The sequence below is a fragment of the Lichenostomus cassidix genome, chromosome 1, assembly GCF_008360975.1.
Source record: "Lichenostomus cassidix isolate B80296 chromosome 1, HeHo_3.0, whole genome shotgun sequence".
NCBI classification, from domain to species: domain Eukaryota; kingdom Metazoa; phylum Chordata; class Aves; order Passeriformes; family Meliphagidae; genus Lichenostomus; species Lichenostomus cassidix.
This window is the reverse complement of record NC_139479.1, coordinates 87,164,129-87,185,821: the sequence shown is the minus strand read 5'-3', so window position 1 is coordinate 87,185,821 and position 21,693 is coordinate 87,164,129. Positions and strand designations below refer to the sequence as shown.

Genomic DNA, 21,693 nt, shown 5'->3' with positions numbered 1-21,693 from the left:
GCAGCTGCTGTGTGCAGGACACTTGCCCTCAGATCACCACTGTCTCCTCACAAGGACAGGGTGGCTCCTGGGGGACAGAAGACCATTAAGGCAGGGAAAGGTTGTCCCCAGTTAGCTTATAAAAGGGGATTGTGTGCCAAAGACACTACAGAGCTGGTGGGAATTCCAGACAGCAAAAATTAATTTCTCCCTCTTCAGGAGACTACCAGGGAAGATTTCCTTCTACCATAAGCTTGTCACAGACTCTCCCACCCATAAGCATCATTAGAGAGGAATTGGTGCAAGGTCAATCCTTGGAATTAAAGCCAGGAGGGAATTTTCCTTTGGCAGCTTGATTAGAGGTAATGATATTTTTGAGTTGCTCCTGAGACAGCTTATGGAAAATTACCTGTTGAGGTGAAACTGGTCACTCTGAGTTGGATAATGCTTTACTAATATAAGGAAAGGGAATGAAAATACCCCCAAGAACATATTTCCAGAGTCTGGATTTCTTCTCTGCTGCTGCTAAGTGCTACACATCTAATAGGCTGCTTGGAACTGCATCTGAGTCCCGTGAGACACCAAAAATATGGTAGAAAGAGATGTAGACAGAAGAAGCTGCAGAATACACAGAATGTGGTTTTGCCTGTTTACTGAGAAAACCTCACAAGAGCAAAGTGAGTTAAACAAAGCAGCATCTTATCTTTAGATGCCAAGGTTTTGCATGCATGACACGAACTGACAAGACGTCTTTTTGCAAGATGCAGCTCTGCTCCAGATTTAGAACTGGAATGGAGAGGGATGCTGCAGACAAGAGTTGAGGTCTCTGCTGTTAGTCACAACAGAGACAAGCTGGCAAAAGTGAGAGCTGGAATTCTCAGATCTGAGGTACGCAGAAATATGTGGAAAGTAGGCAGGGTAGAATTACCAGGAAAGAGAGCAGGAGTTTCCAGAAAGAAACCTGTTTTCAAAGTGTAAAAAATGTGTCTTCCCTCTGCTGTATTTCTTGGCAGCCTGCTAACACTCCATAATTATTTTTTTCTTGAGTTCTTATATTTTAAGACTGTAACTGTGGAAAATTGTGAGCAGTGATTCAGAGAGACAAACACAGTTATTTGAAATATAGGTACATACATGCTGTTTTACTCCTCTTCCCCCAGCACTGAGGATGCCCTCACTTAAGATTTTCCCATTCTGTTTAAAAATTGCAGAGATGATGGGAAAACAGAGAAGCTTTTCTCCCTTCCAGAGTTTTCTAAAGCCTTGGCTGAATTCAAGACATGAGACATATATCAAATATTTTCCTCCCATCTGTGTTTAGGGCATGGCTCAGCTATAGGACAGAGGAGAAGTGCCTAACTGCATCCCCATTCAGGAAAATCCCAAAGTAAAAATTGAGATAGAATAAAAATGTTCTCCATGGGAATGTTTGGCAGGGGGGATGCAAGATAAGAGCCAGTGAAAAGGAGCTGCAGCAACACGGACAGGGTGGCAGTCAGAAGCAGCAATATCCTTCTAGGCTGGAGGTCTGGCTGTGCTACACTGCAGCGTGCAGGCCTGGTGTGACTGCAAGAATGGCACCAGAGGTGAGTGAGAACTGATCCTCCTCCACTTTGCACGTGGAGCATCCTGACTGTGTCCAGCAGTATCCATGTCCTGTTACAATTGGCTCTGCCATGGCAGAAGCCTAAGCATTGTCAGCCTGCACTCAGCACCTTCCAGTCCACATCTGACACCTGCACATGCCTGACTAGTCCAGCAGCCTAGCAGTCTGCACAGAGAGAAAGCAGGAGAAGAAAAGGTCGCTCTGATGTCCCTCCTCCCAGCTGAATCATTCCTCTGTGGGGATTGCAAAGAACATCCAAAAGCTTCCCTTGGAGGAACAAACACAAGAAGACTGGCTCACTGAAGAGTGATGGACTACTACCTTCACACCAGCTATAAGGGAACATCATCATCCTCCTCTTCATCTTCATCCAGGTCAGTGGTGCGTAGGTTTATGTCCCTGAGGATGTCTGAGATGTTTTCAGCAACTGGCCCTGTCAGCTCCATCTCTTCCAACTCAGTATCCGTGGCGTAAGTGGAGCTGGGGACTTCCCCCTCGTCCTGTGAGTGTGAGGGCTGTGGGGAGTGCGAGCAGGGAGGCAGAGGGCTCTCAGTGCCCAGGTTTGCTGCTTGCTCTGCTGCCACCACGCTGTCATCTTCCCGGCTCCACGCCTGAGGTCCCTGCTCGACCTTCTGGGTGGTGGTGGAAGTCCGGCTGATGTCACGGAAACTGGCGAGGGGTGGTCGGAGACGAACCCCGGAGCGGGTGGAACCCTCTATTGCCTTCTGGAGCTGGAAAAAGAGAAAGATTTCAAAAAAAACATGGAAAGGAGGCTGGCCCTGTCCTTCCCAGCAGGAGTTAATCTACTCTCCAGGGTAAAGGGGTCACAAATAAAGTCACAGCTTTACCTATGGGGCCTGTGGAGATAATCTTTTACGCTGGTGGTGTAATGAAAAATTCCATGGTAAATGACAAATTCCACACCATTTTCAGAAACAGTAATAGCCACTCAGTTGAGAGTGGCTATTAAGCCTCAGTTAAGAGCCCTACACTCATGAAAAAGATGAACCTTCTAACATCCCTGTAAACAACACCTGCTGCCTCCTCTGAAATGCAGTCATCCATTCCTCTACATGGCTTCCAAAGAGCTGACTCAGAATTCAACACTGGATGGAAAATGTAGCACTTGTAGTTCTATATATTACCAGCTGGAACTCGCAGCACCTGTGAGTTACTGCAGTGATCCACAGGACACTTTCAGTTATTTAAGAGTATGGCAAAGGATCTGTACTCACCTCTTCCAAAGCCAGCACTCCCCTCAGCTTCCCCATGCTGGTTACGTAGGCATGGCTAAGGCCCAGAAGTGAGAACAATGTGTGTGTCTAGGAGCAAAACCACAAAAGACCATGTCAGGGACCTTGGAAACTGGCAACAGGGTACTTGGTGCTAGAGCTGGGACTTGTGATTCAGAAATGGGGATCAGAAAATAGAATAGGAATAGAATAGAATAAAATAGAATAGAATAGAACAGAATAAAATAAAATAGGCACACAAATTCTCACCCCAGTGAGAAAATCTCTTTCCTTCTTCCCCTTTTGTATCTGCCACATACTACCCTTTGCTCCTTCTGCTGTGCAGCCATAGTTGGGAGTGGACTAATGATGGAGAGCACATTCTCAAGGTCACTCTCATCCTGCATCTGGTGGAGATTCACATACAACACCCTGTGTTGTGTATTTGGAGACCTATGCAGATCCTATTCCATTTTGGTGCTGGAAAATGAACTACCATATAGTTATATGAAAAGTCAAAAACTGCTCAGGTTATTTATTCCAGTGCTGTCCTTTACAATAGAAGATTTCTTTTTTCATGTCCCAGAATATTTTCTGTGAGAACTTAAGCTTGTTGCTGCTTATCCAGTGCAGTGAGAACACTAAGAACAAGTTATTCTCTTTCTCTTAAGAAGTCTCCTTGAAAGGACAGATATCACACTGCTATCAGTCTTCTTTTCTTCAGCCTAAATATACCCCATTATTTTACTATTATTCACAGATCTGGCTTTCTAAAACTTTCCACATTCTCAGTGCTCATCTCTGGTGTATTTCCAACCTCCAAGTTCTTGAAGCTGAGCTCTAGCTGGACTTTACCAGTGGCCTTACATGAAATCATTCTGTCACAGCTAGTGTTTGACCCTTTTTTAGCATCCTATGAGATACTGAATGTTATGTTCAAGTGTAAACTAGGAAAAATCTGATTTCTCAAGAACAAGACATTTTAATCTAATGTAAAAGAAAACCAGACTGATTAAATATAGTTTGGTCACCATAAACCGTGATATTCTTGATGTTGTCAGTAGTCTCACATTTAGCTCTAACTGTGCATACCTCAGATAGTTTGATTATTTTTCCTGGGGTTTTTTGTGCATCCAAGTTAAATTGATTTGTCTGTTATTTCAGAGTTTCTCACTTGCTCTTTTGTATGACAGGTATGAAATTTTCCCCATGAGCATCCTTTTGGTATAATTTCTTGTAAGCCTATATTCACAAAGATAAGTGCTAGTGGTGTTCAGATGACTTCAGCCACCCCTTTAGAAAACCATCTGAACTATATGCTAACCTTTTCTTATTTTGCTCAAGGCTGAGATCTTACCCCTCTGATAACAATAAGTAATTAATTTGGTGCAAGGCCTATGCTGACCATTCACATTAAATGAATATTGATAAAAGCATGCACTGTGCACTTTTCCTCCACTAGACTGCTTTACCTTTCTGTTGAGTGAAAGTCCTGTCCTCCTCCTGACATACAACGATTACTTTAATCCCTGGTCATCCTATGCTGACTCTAGATGTTGGATTATCCAGCTTCCTCTTCCCTTGTGCTTCAGTTCAATGAAGAGCCAGACTCTACACCCTGACAGAAACACCCTGAGAAATCCAGGAGTACTCATTCTGGTGCTGCACACTGAGAGGGCAGAGTGTAAATCTCAGTGTAAGCCCCAGCAGCAAGGCACACAATGCTACTGTTAATGTAACAGCTTTTTTTTCTTTTTTTGTCCAGAAGCTTTTTTATTAAATGCACTCAGACTCCTTATCACATAGCCTTTCATTTTGCAGGAGATTGGAGGGGCACACAGGAGATTACAGGAACAAGCTCACTTCCGTAGCTGGATGTGAAAGTGGCTGGTGATAGTAGTTGTAGGTGAATACAAGGAGTAAAAATAAATCATAGACTGAACTTGCAATGATAGAGTGGAGGAAAATGGTGTATGTCTCAGGGAGACATCTGCACCCACCTTGTGCAGGGAAGTTCTCTCCACCAGTTGGAAAGGGGAGGGATCCACACGGCAGCTGTCAAAGCACACACTCTTGTCCAGCTCCTCCTGTTCCCAAGCATCTATCTGACACAGGAAAGAAGAGGAATCACTCTTACTGGTACCTGTAGTGTTGCTGTCTTGTGTACCCAAACTAGTCCCCTCCTCCTGTTAATGCTTCTTCGGTCCTGTGTGGATCATTCATCTTGCCTGTTACATCTCACCCCTCAGGCTTCCCATCCCTTTCTTGCCAGATGTCAAGTCCCTGTGGAAACAGTGCAAATCAGAGATTTTCTGAGAAGATGGGGCTCGCTTCTTCCTTCTTAAAGAGGGAGTGAACATCTTTAGCTTTGCTTTCTGAGTGCACCTTCTTCTTGTCATTGCAAGATAATTGATCCTTTGTGTAAGAAATGAAAGACAACACAGGCCCACAGAAGGATTCAGATGAGGGAACACCTGTGGAAATCTCTAGTCCAAAATCCTGCTGCAGCAGGGCTGACTTCAAAGCTAGATTGGATTAGTCTGAGTCTTATCAGCACATCTAACCAAATAATCTCTTCTCTCTTATGGGTGAGACTTGCCCACTGTGCCACTCAAAGAAGAAAATGGCTTTGGTTATGGCTTTATGTGGCAATCCCTGAGGTTCCTAGAGTATTGCAAGTGATAGGAAATGGGTAAATAAATACTCACTTGATCTCACTCCCTCTTTGCACACTGGTCTTACCTCTTCTGGTGTCATTGTCTCAATGACTTCCACTGGCTCCTGGAGGAGAAAACACTGTTCAGGACAGCCAAAGAACCCACAGTTTCACAGAGTACAGAAAAGGAAAATATTTTCTGAGCACAGCCTCCTCACCCCATGTGGTCCCCTTTTTGTTCCAAATAGGATATTACCAAGTGCTTAGATTTTCTTTATAATCATCCATTATACAATGTACTCTGCCCTTGCTGTGCTTCCCTTGCCAATGTCAATTCACCATGGAGTTCTGGTGGAGCAATTCAGGTGCCTAAACATGGTCATCTAGTACTGAGTCAGATGCTCTCAAGATAGCCCACATGGTGTCCAACCACTGCCCTAGAGAAGATAAGCTCTGTCTGTTATCCCCAAACCCAGTGCAGATGTGTCGGATAACCAAGGGCATTTAACATGGCAAGAGCCAAAAGCATTTTTTCTTTTTTCTCCATCTGTCCAAAACTGTTTGCCAAATGAAATAGAACTGCACTTTATTGCAGATTAGCCAAAATATCATTAATTCTTTCAAATATCTTTTTTTTTTTCAATAAGAGAAGATGCCCACACTCAATCATGATTGTAGCCTGACACCTGAGTGCAGGTGACTCCTTAGGAAGATGCACACTCCTTTACAGTAATCACACCCTTTCTCCTTGGAGAGAGCTCCCCACTGATGATCTCAGAGTTCTGGACCATAATCATGTCCATGCTTTAGCCAAATGCTGAATGTCTCTAGTAGTAGTTTTTATTTCCATTGCATTCCCTTCCTTCTTCAGGGTACTACCAGGCTCTGTAGCCCTAACCTGGATGGTGCTCTCTGGTTCGTGCGGACGGCTGCAATGGCACAAAAGCTGCTGGATCAGTTGCCTCAATCTCCTGAAACTGCCTGAAGGATGAGAACACAGGGATAAGAGAGAAGAACAAGTGAGAGACAAAAATACAACGCCCCTCACCCATCCCATCCTCCTACCCAAGACAGGCTGGGAAATAATATGAGGGACACGAGAGAGCTGAGCCAGTCACAATCTAGCATTCAGTCTGTAAGATGGTGTCTGGGACATTCCAGAATGAATATTCCCATGCAACAAAACATATTAACAAAACATATCAACAAACTGGATGTGACAGGTGCCAAGGGGTGAGGAGTCCATGGGTTCTGCGAGCAGTGGAATGATGGGAATAGAAAAGATCAGAATTATACTCCCAGGCAGGGTGTTAGCAAAGAGGAGGAGACAGAGCTTGGTGCTGTTGTGAACAAAGCTGTGGAGGAAGTTTGGTCAGAAATAATGATAGCTGTGAGCCAAACTAAAAAAGTGGAAGGCTGCATGAATTCACTCCTGTTTCACTTCCTCTTGTCATTCCTGGGTCACTCAGTTCTAGCTTCATATAAAATGTTTCCCACACTGCCCTTGTTTCCATATGTGGTTCTTTTTCTGCTTTGGTAAGACAGGTGATGTCTGCCCCACCACTCCACTGCTCTGGAAGCATAAAATGGATTATTCTGTGCCTTAGAGGTTTAGTCATACATGAGGGGTGTAATTAACATTATATGCTCTATTACATGTAACCTTTGGGAGCCTAGAAGCATGAGCTAGAGCCCTATCCTCTGTACTCATTCTCAAGATTGGGCTACATCTCTGTGCTTACTCACTCTCTGCATATTTCAGGACTCATAAAGGACAGAAACAACCCACCATCCTGTATCAAATGTACATGATATATGAATCAGAAATGAGCTATGAGTACAGGCTTGAAAGCAAAGCTAATATGGGCTGGGGTGTGACACAAAAGAGCACAATACATCAGTGTTTGTCCAGCACATTAATGCAGCTGAATCAAAGAGATGCATGTCCAAGGGAGGAGCCTTTCAGTTTTGAAGATGGCTGAGCAACAGCCTAAGCTGCTCAAAAACTTAGTGCAGATGTTTAGCTCATAGGCTGCTTTCCCTAGGTAAATTCATTCCCATGGTGAAGGAGCCAAGAGATGGGAGCCTTCCCTGCAGAGTCTACAGAAAATGTTCAAGGAGTTGTTATTGCAATGAATGGAGTGGAGAGACAGAGAGAGACCATCCTTTTGGGCCTACTTTTGCCATGCTCTCTGAGGGATCGTAACAGAAGGTGTTTCCAGGTATGTTACACTCATGTTGAGGTGCACTAACAATGTGTCTTTCATACAGGAGCAGCAGAGAAAGCTTCTCTCAGTCTCTGGGAAACTAGCACCTCACACAGGCAGGTACACACAGTTAGCAGGAGACCACCCCCAAGCTGGCTAGGATGTGGTTGAGCCATGACAGAAGTTACCATACCTGAGTGTTGCTGGGGCTCCAAAGTTTCAGGCATTTGTTTAAGAGGACTTGTTGGGCCATTTGGCTCCTCTGGGTAGCTGGGAGTTGGACTTGGGGGCCGAGGCAGCTGGAGAGAAAGGAGAGAAAATAAAGTCTCCCTTATGCCATTTATTTCTCAGTCTCCTCAAATGCTGAGAGGAGCAGGTAACTCACCTCTCCCTTCTCATCTGTCTCCTCATCCTCATCAACATATGCAAAAGATTCGTGCTTCAGCTTTGGCAGGCTTGCCCAGGGTCCATTGTAGGGTGCCTCGTTCAGCTTCTGCTGCATTTCCCTGTTGAGGAGCCGTCGCCGCTCTGGACTCATGTGTGTCTGGAGCAGAGCCTGCAGTTCGGATCGCTCCACAGAGCCCAGCAGGATCATGGTCTCTGCACAACACAGAGCACAGAAACCCTGAAGCCACCTCAAGGTTTTCAGTGTCCCCTTCCACTCACTGCCCCTTCCTTCCTCCAGCCTCCTCCAAGTGCTTGGGCTCATACTATCCAGAGCCATACAAGAGTCATTGACCAGCCCTGCAGTGGCTCCTGGGCTGTGAGGCTGTGGGAAGGGATCTCCCCATCCTGAGCTGTGCGTGGGATTTATTTTCTATGTAGTAGGTCACGCTGCCTGCTCTCACCATGTAATTGAGAGCTAGTTTCCTCAAGCTGAGACAGTCAGTTTCTCCACACCCCTTACCTGGCGAGTCCACCAAAGGCAAAGACTTCACTGTGGTGCTTTGGAGTACTGCTTGCAAGTCTCGGTATTTACAGTTGGAGGAAACAAATTTCACATCTTGGACCATAATGTCCTCAACAAAGATATTGTATTTGCTGTGAATTTATGGACGATAAGAGGAAGAGTTAGCATATTAAAAACATCAAGCAGATAAATTCCCTAAAGGAATACATAAATGAACACTTCTTTTAAAAGTGTTCAAAATACAGCTGCCAAATTATCTTCTGTGAGAGTAACCAGAGGACCTTCCAAGAGGATAAACAGATTAACTGGGTTTTCATTACAGTTGTATTCCACTCTGTTACCCCTCACCATGGTTTTTGTATACATGCCTATGTGTATGATATGTACTAGAGAGAAGAGGACATATGTAGGAATAACTGAATTTTGCTTCAAGCAAAATATCCAAATAAAGTATTTCAAACACTGGGGGAAAATATACAAACCCTACTGAATTTAGATAAATGAGACTCCTGAATTTATATAAATAAGACTCCTGATTTTTAAATTTTTAAGCTGAAGCATTTTTGCAATATTACTACAAATTCAGTAATGTTGCAGGTGGTTCAAACCTGTGCTTTCAGTGAAAAAAGGAAGAGGAATTTTCTCCATTTTTGTATGTGAAACCTAATTCTACTCCAACACTTGTTTTTTCTTACTGCAGGCCTATTCTGATTTCTTAATTCCTTTGTAGTACTGTCTCCTTCTCATAAGCTTTTATTCCCCTGTGGTCTTAACTCTTTCCTGCTTTATTTCTTTGCCACTCCCCATCTCCAGCTCTGTTTTGCTACTCTACCTTATGTGATTCCAGCCCAGGTCTGGCAGGTAGGGCAACTTCTTCACCTGGATGATGCTGTCATAGAGGCTGGGCTGCAAACTCTGGGCCACCATGTTGGCCAGGATGACAGCCACCATCATGGGCAGGATGTGGGAGATCTGACCTGTCAGCTCGAAGCAGATCACAGCAGTGGAGACAGTGTGGCTCACCGCTCCTGTCAAAGCTGCTGCACCTTTCCCAGGTAGGAGAAGGAATAGGGAGAGAAGAAGACTGTCACAGAGAAACAGCATGCCATGTCAACCAGGAGAATTACAGCAGTGGGAGCAGGTGAAGAAAAAGGAAGACATGAAGGCTTACCAATGACAGCATACCCTCCAGGTAAGATTTGATAAAGAATATCATCAAAGAGGATCCCGTGGGGAAAAAGCGATGCCATGATTTCCCCAATGAGACGTCCAAATGCAGCACCTGAAAAACATCACTGACAGTTATGGAATTAACATTTCAGGAACATCCAGTCTGTGCTCTGCAGCTGTGCTGGGCAATCACTTGGATATTTTCTAACAGAAACAAAGCCAAAGCTTACATTAAAATGACACTGGGGACTAAAGAGCAATTCTCAGTTACAAAATACAGAAGTTAGACTACAAGAGGAAAAGTGGTTACTAACATAGGTAGATACAGCTGACTCCTCATTCATTCACTTGGGCACACCAGGCACAGCAGAACCCATGATTCCCAGGCTGGAAGGCATATTTTCAGACTGTATACAATGTCAGTCAAGATCACAGCTGAGGCCCTTTAGACTCTCATTCTGTGAATGTCCAAACATTAGAATCCCACCTTATGGAAAACTTTAGATGGGAAGGGACTTCTGGAGGTCTTGTTCTGACCTGTGCTCAGAAAAGGGCTAATTTCAATTTCACCCATGTCCTGTTCAGACAGGTTTTACAAGTCTGCAAGGATCTCTTGTATTGGTGAACACAACATGGCACAGTATTCCAGAATGGTGTCCAAAATGTTGAATGTGTGGAAACAATTCATTTGCATTGCTGGCTAGGTCTTTCCCTAATACAAACTTGTTTGTGGTTAGCCTTCATCACTGCAAGGGCATGGTACTGCCTCATGTTCCGCTGCTGCGTGCCAGAACTCAGAGGTCCTGAGAGCACAATATTTCATTTGAGACTTGTGGGTACTTAATGCTGAACTTCACCAGCTTGTATATTTCAGTCCAACACAGCCTCTCTCTCTTTCCTAACATTGTTGCCATATTCCTTTTAAATTTTTTTTGATCGGAATTAAAACCAGTTAAAAAACAATAAACTTATGTTACCCCATTTCAGTCAGAAGAAAGGAGTAAGTGGTAGATTACATTGCAGGTACTAGCTTTGAGGTTTTCTCTTCTAGCCAGCTTTCAGGGGGTGAAAGGAGCAACTACTATTAATTGGAGGATGAAAGTTTCTCTGTAAGTGAAGAGGCAAAGAGATTAAAAGACCATGGCTCAGTATGTCTCCCCAAGTGTGGCTTTCCTTATGTAAAGGGATAGGGATTGCCTCCTCAGCATTTGGTTTTGGGGGGTTGGGGAAATGTCAAAAGCAGAGATCCAGAGGCTGGTCTGTGGACTGCTAATCAGGTTGTCACAGGCATCAAGTGATGTATCCTCATACACCAGATGAACCCTACTGGGGGTGCAGGCAGTGTCTCTCCTATTCTCTCCGCCTGTCAGATGAATAAGCTGCAACACAAAATTGAAACTCACCTAATACGAAAACAGGCATGAAGCCTCCACAGGGGATTGGCATCGTGGTGGCAATAACAGCCATGCAGAACTAGAACAGAGGCAGAGGGTGCAGTTGTTACTGAGCAGCAATAGCATTTCTTCCTGCCCCTCTCAGTTCCCAGCCTGGCTACAGAAATCAGGAAGCTGCAGAGGGGTAGTACTGCTAACTTAGCTCTTTCTTGGCAGCGCCAAACCTGGCCAAACACAGCTGAAAACTGAATATTCTGCAGTGGAGGATCAGGCCAAGCCTTTGCCCAGAGTCAAAACAGCAGTTTCTTGCTTGTGTGGTCTATCCCAACACTGAATATATCTAGAAGAAAATCAACTGCTCAGAGCAGTTATCCAGTGAGTAGAGAAGGCCTTTAGACAATGCCAATGAATCTCATGTCTGAGGATGCAGCTCTTCCAAAGGCAAACAGACAAAGGACAGATACAACATGTAGTCCACCCCTCTTTCATTCAGGTAAACAAGAACTTTTCTTCTTGGTACACTGTGATATGAATTATCACAGAAGGGGAACATTTAACAACCTGTCAGAAATTTGTTAAAGTGTTTTACTTTAGGTAGAAACAGTTGTGTCAATCAGTCATTGATAGCCATTCTTGATCTACTGAAATGATCAACTGACATTGCAAGGTGGCCTCAGCTCTTCTGCTCCTTTGCAATAAATAAATAATTTAAAAATCAGCACCTATTCTATGATATTTTTATCCTTTTATATATATGTGTTTTCATCTTAGGAAAACCTGTTTCTTGCTGCTTGGAGTATGATGTTTTCTTCTTTCAAATGTCTTTTTTTGGTTTTTGCTCTGTCCTATGTCAGTTATACAGCTGATCCTTTCAGAGGCTGAGCAGTTGCAACTCCCACTGACCATGTCAGCTCAGAACTTTTAATCTGCTGTTGCTTTCTGAGAAGTGAGCAAACTGTTTCCAGCTGCATTTCTCCATCAAGTGTTGGTACTGCTAACAAATCCTTGAGCGTCACACAACTATAGATTGTGTTTGCATATTCCTATTTGTCTCCTATCTGAAGACAGGAATATCAGATAGACTGTATCAAACTCCATTTAGATCAAACATAAATTATCTGAGAGCTTTTTAGTCAAGTATTTATTTTTGTAGAACTTGAGAAATCTTTCCTGATTTAGTCCTCCCTACCAGCTACTGCACAGTGGATACCAAAAGTGCATGAGGAGGATGACCTAGGGAGCAGAAAAGGAGGCCACTAAATTAGGGAAACTATTCCCTAATAATTTTGGTAATGTTGCATTCAAGGCAGACAAACATCACATCAAAAGATGTAGGAATCCATTGCAGTTGTAGTGCTTCATTCAATACCCAACAGCTTCTCACTGGCAGTTCACAAACTGTTTTACAAAAGGCCAAGGACATTGAGTCTGAGTGCAGAAGGGTTATGGTGAGCTGTGCTTCCTACCTTCACAATGAAGAAGAGCAGGATGGTGACAAGGACGCTGACTTTAGGATGGATCCAGGCAGCAGATTTCCCTAGGATCTGGGTGTCCCCACTGTGTTTGATCCAGGTGTAGTTATCAAAGAGAGTGCTGATGGCTTCCCGTGGCATCAACTAAACAGCAAAAAAACAGGTATAAGTCATGAGATTAGATAGAGTAAATATTCTATCTCTGTTACAAGGAAGTGGAGGAGATTTTTACTTTGATAATTCTTGATTATGAGACTTAATTCACATTTTTAATCTTCAGGAAGAAAGACGGACCTTTACCCAAACAAGTGAAAAGATAACTACTTTTACACCTGGGGTAATATCTTCCTTATGATTTGCTTAGGAGAGTGGACCATTTTCAAGTTTTATATGAAGGAGGTAGCAGAGATCAAATAGTGCCTCCTTGGTCCAAACTCCTTCCATATCTTTCTTTCCTTTTCCGTAACACAAGATTACTGGGGCACAGGATAAGGAAATAATGTTCCACAGAATTGCACAGAATTGGTAATACACTTTCCACTCTCACCTCTCCTGCCATGAACTGCCCAAATCCATGCGGAAATGTCACAGATGCTATACAGAAGGTTATGACTGCGGGGTATACCAGTCGGCTGTAAAAAAAGAAAAAGTTATTAAAATGTGGCCTCACATTCTGTTCTTGTAGCACCATCACTTCAGGACTGTGAATGCTATCCCTGTGAAGCCTCTCTGTATTTGTATCCATTGCTTTGGAGTGCTGTTATTGGCAGTTTAATAACAACTGATCATCATAATTCATTAGAGTTCACCTGTCAGCAAAGCCCTTTTCCCCATCAGAATTCATGTAATAGCAGGGATGCACAGACTTGAATATATGGGGGAAATGTGTATTTGCAATGATGTGTTGACCTATTGTCAAAAGCCACTACTTTCTCCATTTGTCCTGATTATGACAGCCTTGCTTCTTCACCCCCCATGCAATGTATCCTGTCCTAGTGGATTTAAATGTAGGTTTCTTCCATACATTTCTGCGGGTAGCCCCTGTGGCATTAATTCTCATGGGAATAACTGCTTCTCTGTCCACTGAATTGCTGACTGTCACAATTCTGGGGAAGGTGTCCTTGGTAGCCAGTGGGTCTGTCAGTGCCAGGGCAGTGGAGCACAGCTGGACAGAGGCTGAAGCCATCCATGTTTTCCTACTGCTGTGTCCAGTCCCAGGATGGGTTTCTTGGTAAACTGTTCCACTTCACAGGCACTAAGACAACATGAGCCTAAGCTGGTTCCACATGCTGGACTAATCCTGTCTTGTCTCCCCTGGCAAGTTACTGTGCTCCCTTCAGGAAGTGTTGACTGAGGTGCTGTAGTATTCTGGAAGACAAAATATAACCTTTAATTTCTTTCAGTCTAAGGACCTACAAAATTCTGAGAAATTAGTGAGAAGTTTAAAGCAAATTCCCATTTTTCAGCCTTTGCTCCACTTCTCTATTAACTTGATTTGATAGCCCTGCTGATGCTTGTGGGTAATGCTATGTGATGAAGAAAGACAATTTTTCTTCCACATAAGAAACAAAGTTAGTTTGAACTACTGTTTATCCAGTGGTTTTCTGCTGCTGAGGTCTGCAACTTGATAAGAAATAAAGTCCTCCACACATCTCAACTTCAAAAATTCTCATAGCATCAGATTTTTTCTGTAAATAGACTGAAGGCATTTACAGCTAGCCAGCATTTCTTCTTCAGGTTATAACCCTTGGAGGTTAGGACTTTATTAGAGAGGGGAAAACAGTATCTTCAAGTGTCCTGTAAAAGCTTTATTGCTAAGACTTTTATTTTGTTTTGCATTTCTCTTCCATACTGCATTTCACACCATTTGGTTACTTTCACTTTCAGCTTTTGGTTGATAACTGTGCAGCAATTGGAATACTGCAGCACATTCCTTACATTTTTGCCAACACTTCGATTAAAAACCAAAATATGTATTTTAAAGACATAGTTAATTTCAGATGTATTTAATTTTTGAGAAACATAAATGATGCTGAATTTTTCACAGATCCTAAAAAACCCAAACAAACCAGAAACTACATTAAGAAGAATGATCACTGACTTTCTAATTAAAAACCTTTTCTGTCCAATCAATAGTTTCCCTTGTCCTCTTAACAAATATTGCAGATTATCCCTTCTAAATCAAGAAGCTATTTGAAACTATTAAGGCTGATCAAAAAGAAAATCTAGCACAGGAAAAATTCTCTCGATGGTTGCAGAGATCTTACTCTCATGCAGGAGCAGCTTCTGGTATTTTTGCTATCTTACACTTGAAATAAATCCACTATCTTCCAAAAAGCATTTGCTACTATCCAATACCAGCAGGGTCACAGGCACTCACTATTTGGTGAGAAACTGGCTCAGAGCTTTGTGACGCCGGACGCCCAGGACCACTTGGCGATTGAGATAAACAAAAAAAGCTCCAAGGAATCCAGAACCTATTCTAAAATGGAGAAAAAGAAATAAAATCATGCCAAACAACAGATAATGCACAAACCATCAAGCAAGAAAATAAGTTTAAGTGGTTTAATCTCCAGCTGTTTGTGAAGCCTTTTAAAATGTCACCTAGAGGGTCACTCCTACAGCAGTAGCTCATTTGAAGATATTGACTCCCTGATGAAAGGGGAGAGATAATTCTGGACCTCTTTGTCATACACACTACCATTTTACCAATTTTCTCTTGCTGAGAGGTGAAATCTCACCTATAAAAATCTATAAAATAATCTATAAAAAGAGACTGACAATTCTCAGTGAGGGCTTGTAAAGAGCAACTGGGCAAAGACTGGTATTGTCAGAACTTAAACATCAGTTTGGAAAGAAAATAGTAAAAATGAAGGGAGTTTTAAGTCTAATTCAGTAAAATTTTATGCTTACAACACATAATAATAGTAATAGGAACTCTTGGGCCTAGGGCAAAGTTTATCATCTCTATGATCCTAATCACTTAGACTTCTGTGTAAGTCTAAAAGTGTAGCTGTCTAAGAATTGTCTAAAAGAAGTGTGGTTGTCTAAAAACTGGCCCTGATCTTTAGGTTCTGTAGCTTAACGAGACCTGGGTAAATAGGGCCTAATACTCAAATGTGAAATAAAATAAAAAAAAAGAAGAGTGAAAAAAGACTGCATTCAGAATTGATAAAGGGAAGCCTTAATTTATTTGGCAAGTAATTAACCCACATAATACTGAGGATAAACAATTACTATTTTCATTCTATTAATTTCTAAAATTAATGGATTTTTCCTTTGTTATATGTGATGCATGCTTTTGCCAAATCGCATTCAATGATTAATTTCGTATACTTAAAACATTGTATGTTGAAAATAATCCTGCTTTATCATTTAAAAATTGCACAGAAACACGTTTAAACTAAATATAAAACTTTTCACAGACAAACATGTCCAATGAATTACTCTTAAATATTTTAATGCAGCACTGATTAGAACATTTAAAATAGACCAGTCCCTTAGGCAATATAAGCCTAAAGACTGCACAGTGAACTGAACTGCTCTCTAATACTTTACATTAAAATATTGATCTCTCCATTCATGCCTATCAATTTATCAATAAACTGGAAGTGGTGCTCCTGCATATATTATGCAAATTAACTTTTCCTGACACAGAAAAACAAGATCTACGCATTGATAGTGCTTGTCCTACCTGAAAGTGAAGAAGCATGTTGGGTAGAAAGAATTCAATTCTGAGACTTAATGTTAAGAGAATTTGGAGCATTACAAGTTGGCACTAGGACTTTATCCAAGACTATCCAAATAATTCGGGTTGTTTTTTATTTTAAATACCACGTTGTACACCCAGGCACTTGAAAGCATTTTGCAGTTGTCATATATTCCTTTCCTAACCTATGTGCAGTGCTGAAAAAAGCCAGCTCTGCCAACTCTGTCCAAAACATGGTGACAAGAAGTTTTGCATACTAACCATCAGCTGTAAATCACAAGGATTATGTTTTTCTTTGCTAGTCTAAATCAATAGATTCCCCCAAGCTCATTACTCAAGTCTGTTTAAGGGGAAGAACAAAGTGAATACATGTTACTAGCAAAAAGCTCCTGTGTATTCATAGATTTTTCAATATATCTGATGTCTTAAAAAAATCCCACTTGAGTTCATAGTCAAGTAACTTAATAGGAGGGCAGCCTACTAAAAGAAGCTGGAAAACCTCGATTAAATTTCTGGTCTTGAATGCAGATCTTGCAACAGAGTGTGTTCACAACATCAGCACAGGAATTTGTTCCTACAGTGTATTCCCTTCATTATTGCTCTGCAGTGATTTCCCTGGAACCTTTCTCAAGCTCTAACCAAAGATGTTTCCTCACAGTAATTACAAACTCATCTTTTCTCTAGTATTTCCCAATTTTCATTTTTCTTAAGGTCATTCTTTCATTTCCTCCAAAGGAACCATTGTTCTCACTGAATCCAACTAGGGATGGTAATCCTTGTCATCATGTTAGGTGTACCCACCTCTCTGGAAAAGGATAATCATTCTGATCTTGAGAAAAGGAAACTTCTGGTTAACTCTTTTGTCCCATTTTTGTCATGTGAAAAAAGCCATACCTGTTGGATCAGTTCATTTGGGGATACTGTCAAAACAGTTAAAGGGCCATTCAGAAAATCTATTCCCAGAACGTTGACCAAATTAGACTTACTTTTTTTTAATCTCACAGCCTAATTTCTGAAAAAGATACGTGGAAAGGAATTAACAAACAGCTTGATAATACCTGTATTTCCTTCCTTACCCTTTGTGCTACATGGGCACCATTTCTGAAGGAGGAATTCAAACAGGTAGAAGCCTTATTTGTGACAACCAAAGTATTTAAAAGTGATGTATGTAACTTTTTGGCAGAAGAATTCCTAACAGAGATCACATTATAACCTTTGTAGAGCAGTTTCCTGGGAACTTACCCTATTATAGCAAATGCTGGCAGCTCTTGCAGATCAAAGGGGAAATCCATACGGAAGTTTGTTCTGAACAGGGCTGTGATGGTAACTGTGAGAGAAGGAAAGTAGAGGAGGAATGAAAATAATGAGGTGAGAAGTTACATGCAATAAAAGCGAGGGGTAGGGACAAGGAAACCAGTTTATACATGCTCCTGTGTGGTTTCCTGACATTATATACATTATTACAGATTGGCAGGCTGCTCTGATTTAGTAGGTTCTATTTTTGAGCACTTGCATCCTTAGAACTGGGGTCTAGGTTTGTTTTCAGAGGATGTATGAACTTTTAGCTACAATCCCTGCTTTTTCAAAGGGTTTTCTTTTCTTTCTTGTCTTCTACCAACAATGAAGGGCTTAGAAATCAGAGATGGAAAAGATCAGCCAAGCCCCATCTTCTCCAGCTCACCCCTCCTGGTAGTGCTGCCCTGCTAAAATGAAATGTTGAAACCTGTCCTGCTTTTGTCTGGAGGTGCATTATTGTGTGGAAACAGTAAACATCTGTATGCCAACAGGTGAGGGATAAATTAGCAGTTTAATACAGAGCAGAAGTGCAGCTGGATGAGGATGGATATAAACCCCAACTTGCCCCTGATGAAGGAATTATTTGTTCAATGAGGAAATAAAACCAGTGAAAATCTAGCATTACATGATAATAACAGGAGGCATTAACTACTTGTTATTTGGTCAGACAGAACTAGGTTTAGAGTAATGATTTAATGAGGTCTCAGTGGGTTACATTACCGAAGATAGCTAAGCCTAAAACTGCATTCTACTATCCAAATTGGGAAGATCTTGCTCCCTGTCTCTTCACCCTGTTCCTTCCCTCCCGGCTGTACTATTGTTCTCCTCTCCCATCAGGCCAGCTCTGACACATCACAGCCTTCTCTGAGCTCTTTTGCCTCATTAAAACTTGCCAGAAAACCTATCTGCTCTTTTCCTGGATTACTCCTCTGCCAGGGAAGTGAGTTGAATGGAGGGGAACAGCAAACACAGAGATGGTACAAGGGAGGGATAGAAGAACAATCAAGGATGGCGAAAAGCAGGATGTCCTCTTTTTTGTTAGATCAGCCCAAGAAAGGGATCATCTCAATTCAGTTTTAGGAAACAGATAGTCCAAGCCACTAAATGGCAGAGCATTAAAAAATATAGTGGGGCTCATTTTCAAAGTGTTTTGCCACAGGGTGGCAAAGATTACCAGGGCAAAGGGAAACAGTCACAGCACTTAGTCTGGGTCTTTCTTGGTTCCATCTCTACTCCCAGAGGACAGAAAATTTCCACAGAAAGAATCATCCCATCTATCTTCATTCTCTTTCCTGAGTGACTAAGCCATCCTGAAACTGAATGTCTAAGCACTTTTCTCTCCATTGGCTACAAACTGTACTAGTTTAGAGCATCTAAATTCTTACAAGGTTAGAAGTAAAAAGGAATGGGAAAGTCTAGTTAATGCGAAAGTCTACTTAAAAATAGATTTGAACTTTAAGATAACACCGAGCTGTGTGTAGGAGACATCAGAAGGAGCAGGAAGAAGGCAAGGCATGAAACCCTATGGCAAATAAGATGAAAGTCCAGCACACAGTAAACCAGAAATCCTGCAAATTGCAGAACTCCAACCTTCTATGCCTGGCAAAGAGGGGCTCAGGCTGCAGCAGCCAACCCGAGTGGTTGGCAAATAGCCAGATGTTATTTGGAAAGCACAGATAATTGTGCAAAGCCACCCAACAAAACCATGAGTATCTAGAAGCCAGCAAAGATTCTGTGGGTCTAAAAAACAAAATAATTTTGGTGAGATGCTACACAACTTATTTGCATCTGTCATTCTGATGGGATCACTTCCCTACCTCCTTCTTCCTGGTAGCAGGCATAATAGAAAAACCTTGCGTGAATAAAGACTGAAAAGACTGGGTGTGCAACTTTCTAAGGGAAATAAATGAGCAAGGAAAGACATGAAAGACAAGTTTGAGCAGGCATGATAAAAGATCATAAAATAATGAATTACTTAGCTAGACAAAAGTTTCTAGTTCCTTAATACAAGAACAAGGAGTCTGACAGCACAGACAAAGAAAATACAGAACTGTGAAAAGGAACAATTTTTCATAGACAATTGAATCATGGAACTTTTAAACCTAGACAGTCAATGAAGAAGAACTTAAGGAGCCATTAATGTGGGTATTAAAGCTGTCTGGATGATTTTGAAGAAGGGACAGTAGTCAATATGTCTGTGGATTAAGCTAATTTCTAGTGATTTCTAGTGAATTTAGAGATCCACAAGGGAGCCAGCGTAGATAAAGTGACAGGCAGGAGATTGTCTGCTGTTTCTCTTTGAGTTTTCTTGTATTTTTCTCTGGATGGAACAGAAAAATGTGGGGTTTGGGTGTTTTGTGACAGATCTAATGATGGAAACCCCTCAATTTTAGGCAGTGTTACACAAGGAAAGATGTAGTTACTTTCTGCATTCAAGTAGAAAGTGTAGTCATTTTCTATATTGCAGAGAATATTCAAACCTCCCAAAAGTCCATCCTGCTGAAGTCAAGAGAGATATGTTATTGCAGTTTTAAGTAAGTAAACTGCCCACATGGAGCTCAGTAAAATAGATGTAATTGTAAGAATAAAAGATTAAGATGTTAAGAGGAAGAAGTTTACATAGAAATGGCAACCTTCTGCACCAAAACTCTGTTCCTGCAGTGTCTGAGATGCTCTCCTGAGCAAGCTTGATGTGCTATTTCTGTCTGCACAAATGTCACACTCATGCATTTCAGTTACTTGAGACACTTTATTTTTTCAGAACCTTCCATCAGACCCTACAAATCCTGTACTCTCCTAATCATTTAATCATCTCTATTTTCTCAACTATCTGCTTTGATGTTTTCAGTCAAGAGAAGACCAAAGCAGACCATGCTTTCCCAGCAAGGATTACATCCTCTGTGATGGGGTATCTCTGTATTTGCAGCCTGGATGTTATTCTGAGTAGAGGCAAAAATCCCACCTCAGGGGCCTTTTAGCTTGCTGAGGACTCAAATTCTGTAATTTATCGGTTAGATACATCCCAGCTCTCCTAGGAATAGTTTGGGCTAAACAACTGACAAAGACACTTCCCTTTCTCCTTCCTTCTGTACTGCTGGAGGTCACATGTGGTGGCAGAAGTTTCAAACATCACAAAACATTGTGGGTTTTGAGGAAGATGGAAAATGATGTATTAACAGAGTGACTTTTGTACAAAGAGAGCAGGAATGGCTCTTAGCTTACCTGCATCCTTGTTCCAGACTGCAAGGACTCGGAACACAAAGGCACTAAAGGTAGCTGCAAAGAAGCCTCTCCAATAATTGCGCACAGCAAAGTAAGTGGAGGTGACCTCGATGCTGAAAAGAACACCTAGAAAGAGTTGGAAAGGGAGCAAAGTTAAAATCAGAAGTGTAATATTAGGAGCATGAGAGAGGTTTCTCAACAGCCTTCTAGAGCAGTGGTCTCCACCCTTCTTTGATCATACAACTCTACCAGTAAAACATTTTTGAGCATGTACCCTCTCCTCTATATGTGAATTTATTTAAAAATAATACGCATGTACTGCTGTAGTAAAATATTATGCACAATATAAAACATGCACAAAAATAGAAATTAAACAAGGATGGCGTAAAGGTGAAATAAATATAATTTTAAAAATAATTTGTTTTATTTATTAATGGAACAAAAAGAATTTGTTCTCACTAAAATACTAATATTCATTATTTTTTAAAATCTGGGTTTAACAATTTGTGACACAGTGATTCAGAGGTCTGTTTCTATGTTCAATTTATTTTGATACTTGGTCTTAATGGCTGTCATATCTAAAAAGAATATCTCACAAAGACATAAAGACCTAAATGCAAGAAATGTGTCATTAGCTGTGCTGGCTAAATCAAGATACTATTTTTTCAATCCCACCCACCACCTATGCAAAGATTTTTCTTAAAATTTGGGTAGTAAATTTTCATCCTCCCTGATGTCAATCAGTTGTTCTTGCAAAATAATCAGATGATGTTGAATTTTTATATTTTTAACAAGTGGGTACAAAACCCACTGAAAATCATAATCTTGAAGATTTTTAAA

The 21,693-nt window shown here is 41.5% G+C and overlaps 1 protein-coding gene across 4 annotated transcripts in view; it reads right to left on the bottom strand.

The window, feature by feature from the left end:
* Positions 1-614: 614 nt before the first annotated feature.
* CLCN1 (chloride voltage-gated channel 1) overlaps positions 615-21,693 on the bottom strand; it is a 56,617-nt gene continuing 35,538 nt past the window's right edge. For 3 of the 4 annotated variants that reach the window (XM_085068112.1, XM_085068102.1, XM_085068122.1), the window contains exons 8-23: positions 20,854-20,979; positions 17,578-17,662; positions 15,007-15,108; positions 13,174-13,258; positions 12,621-12,770; positions 11,164-11,233; positions 9,762-9,872; positions 9,423-9,636; positions 8,588-8,721; positions 8,066-8,280; positions 7,874-7,979; positions 6,372-6,454; positions 5,560-5,598; positions 4,818-4,922; positions 2,821-2,907; positions 615-2,316 (exon numbers count right to left, since the gene is read on the bottom strand). In XM_085068112.1, the coding sequence (XP_084924238.1) occupies positions 1,918-2,316; positions 2,821-2,907; positions 4,818-4,922; positions 5,560-5,598; positions 6,372-6,454; positions 7,874-7,979; positions 8,066-8,280; positions 8,588-8,721; positions 9,423-9,636; positions 9,762-9,872; positions 11,164-11,233; positions 12,621-12,770; positions 13,174-13,258; positions 15,007-15,108; positions 17,578-17,662; positions 20,854-20,979 (2,111 nt within the window). In that variant the 3' untranslated portion in view covers positions 615-1,917. The remainder of the gene's footprint in view (positions 2,317-2,820; positions 2,908-4,817; positions 4,923-5,559; positions 5,599-6,371; positions 6,455-7,873; positions 7,980-8,065; positions 8,281-8,587; positions 8,722-9,422; positions 9,637-9,761; positions 9,873-11,163; positions 11,234-12,620; positions 12,771-13,173; positions 13,259-15,006; positions 15,109-17,577; positions 17,663-20,853; positions 20,980-21,693) is intronic. The other variant, XM_085068130.1, reaches the window with a different exon arrangement.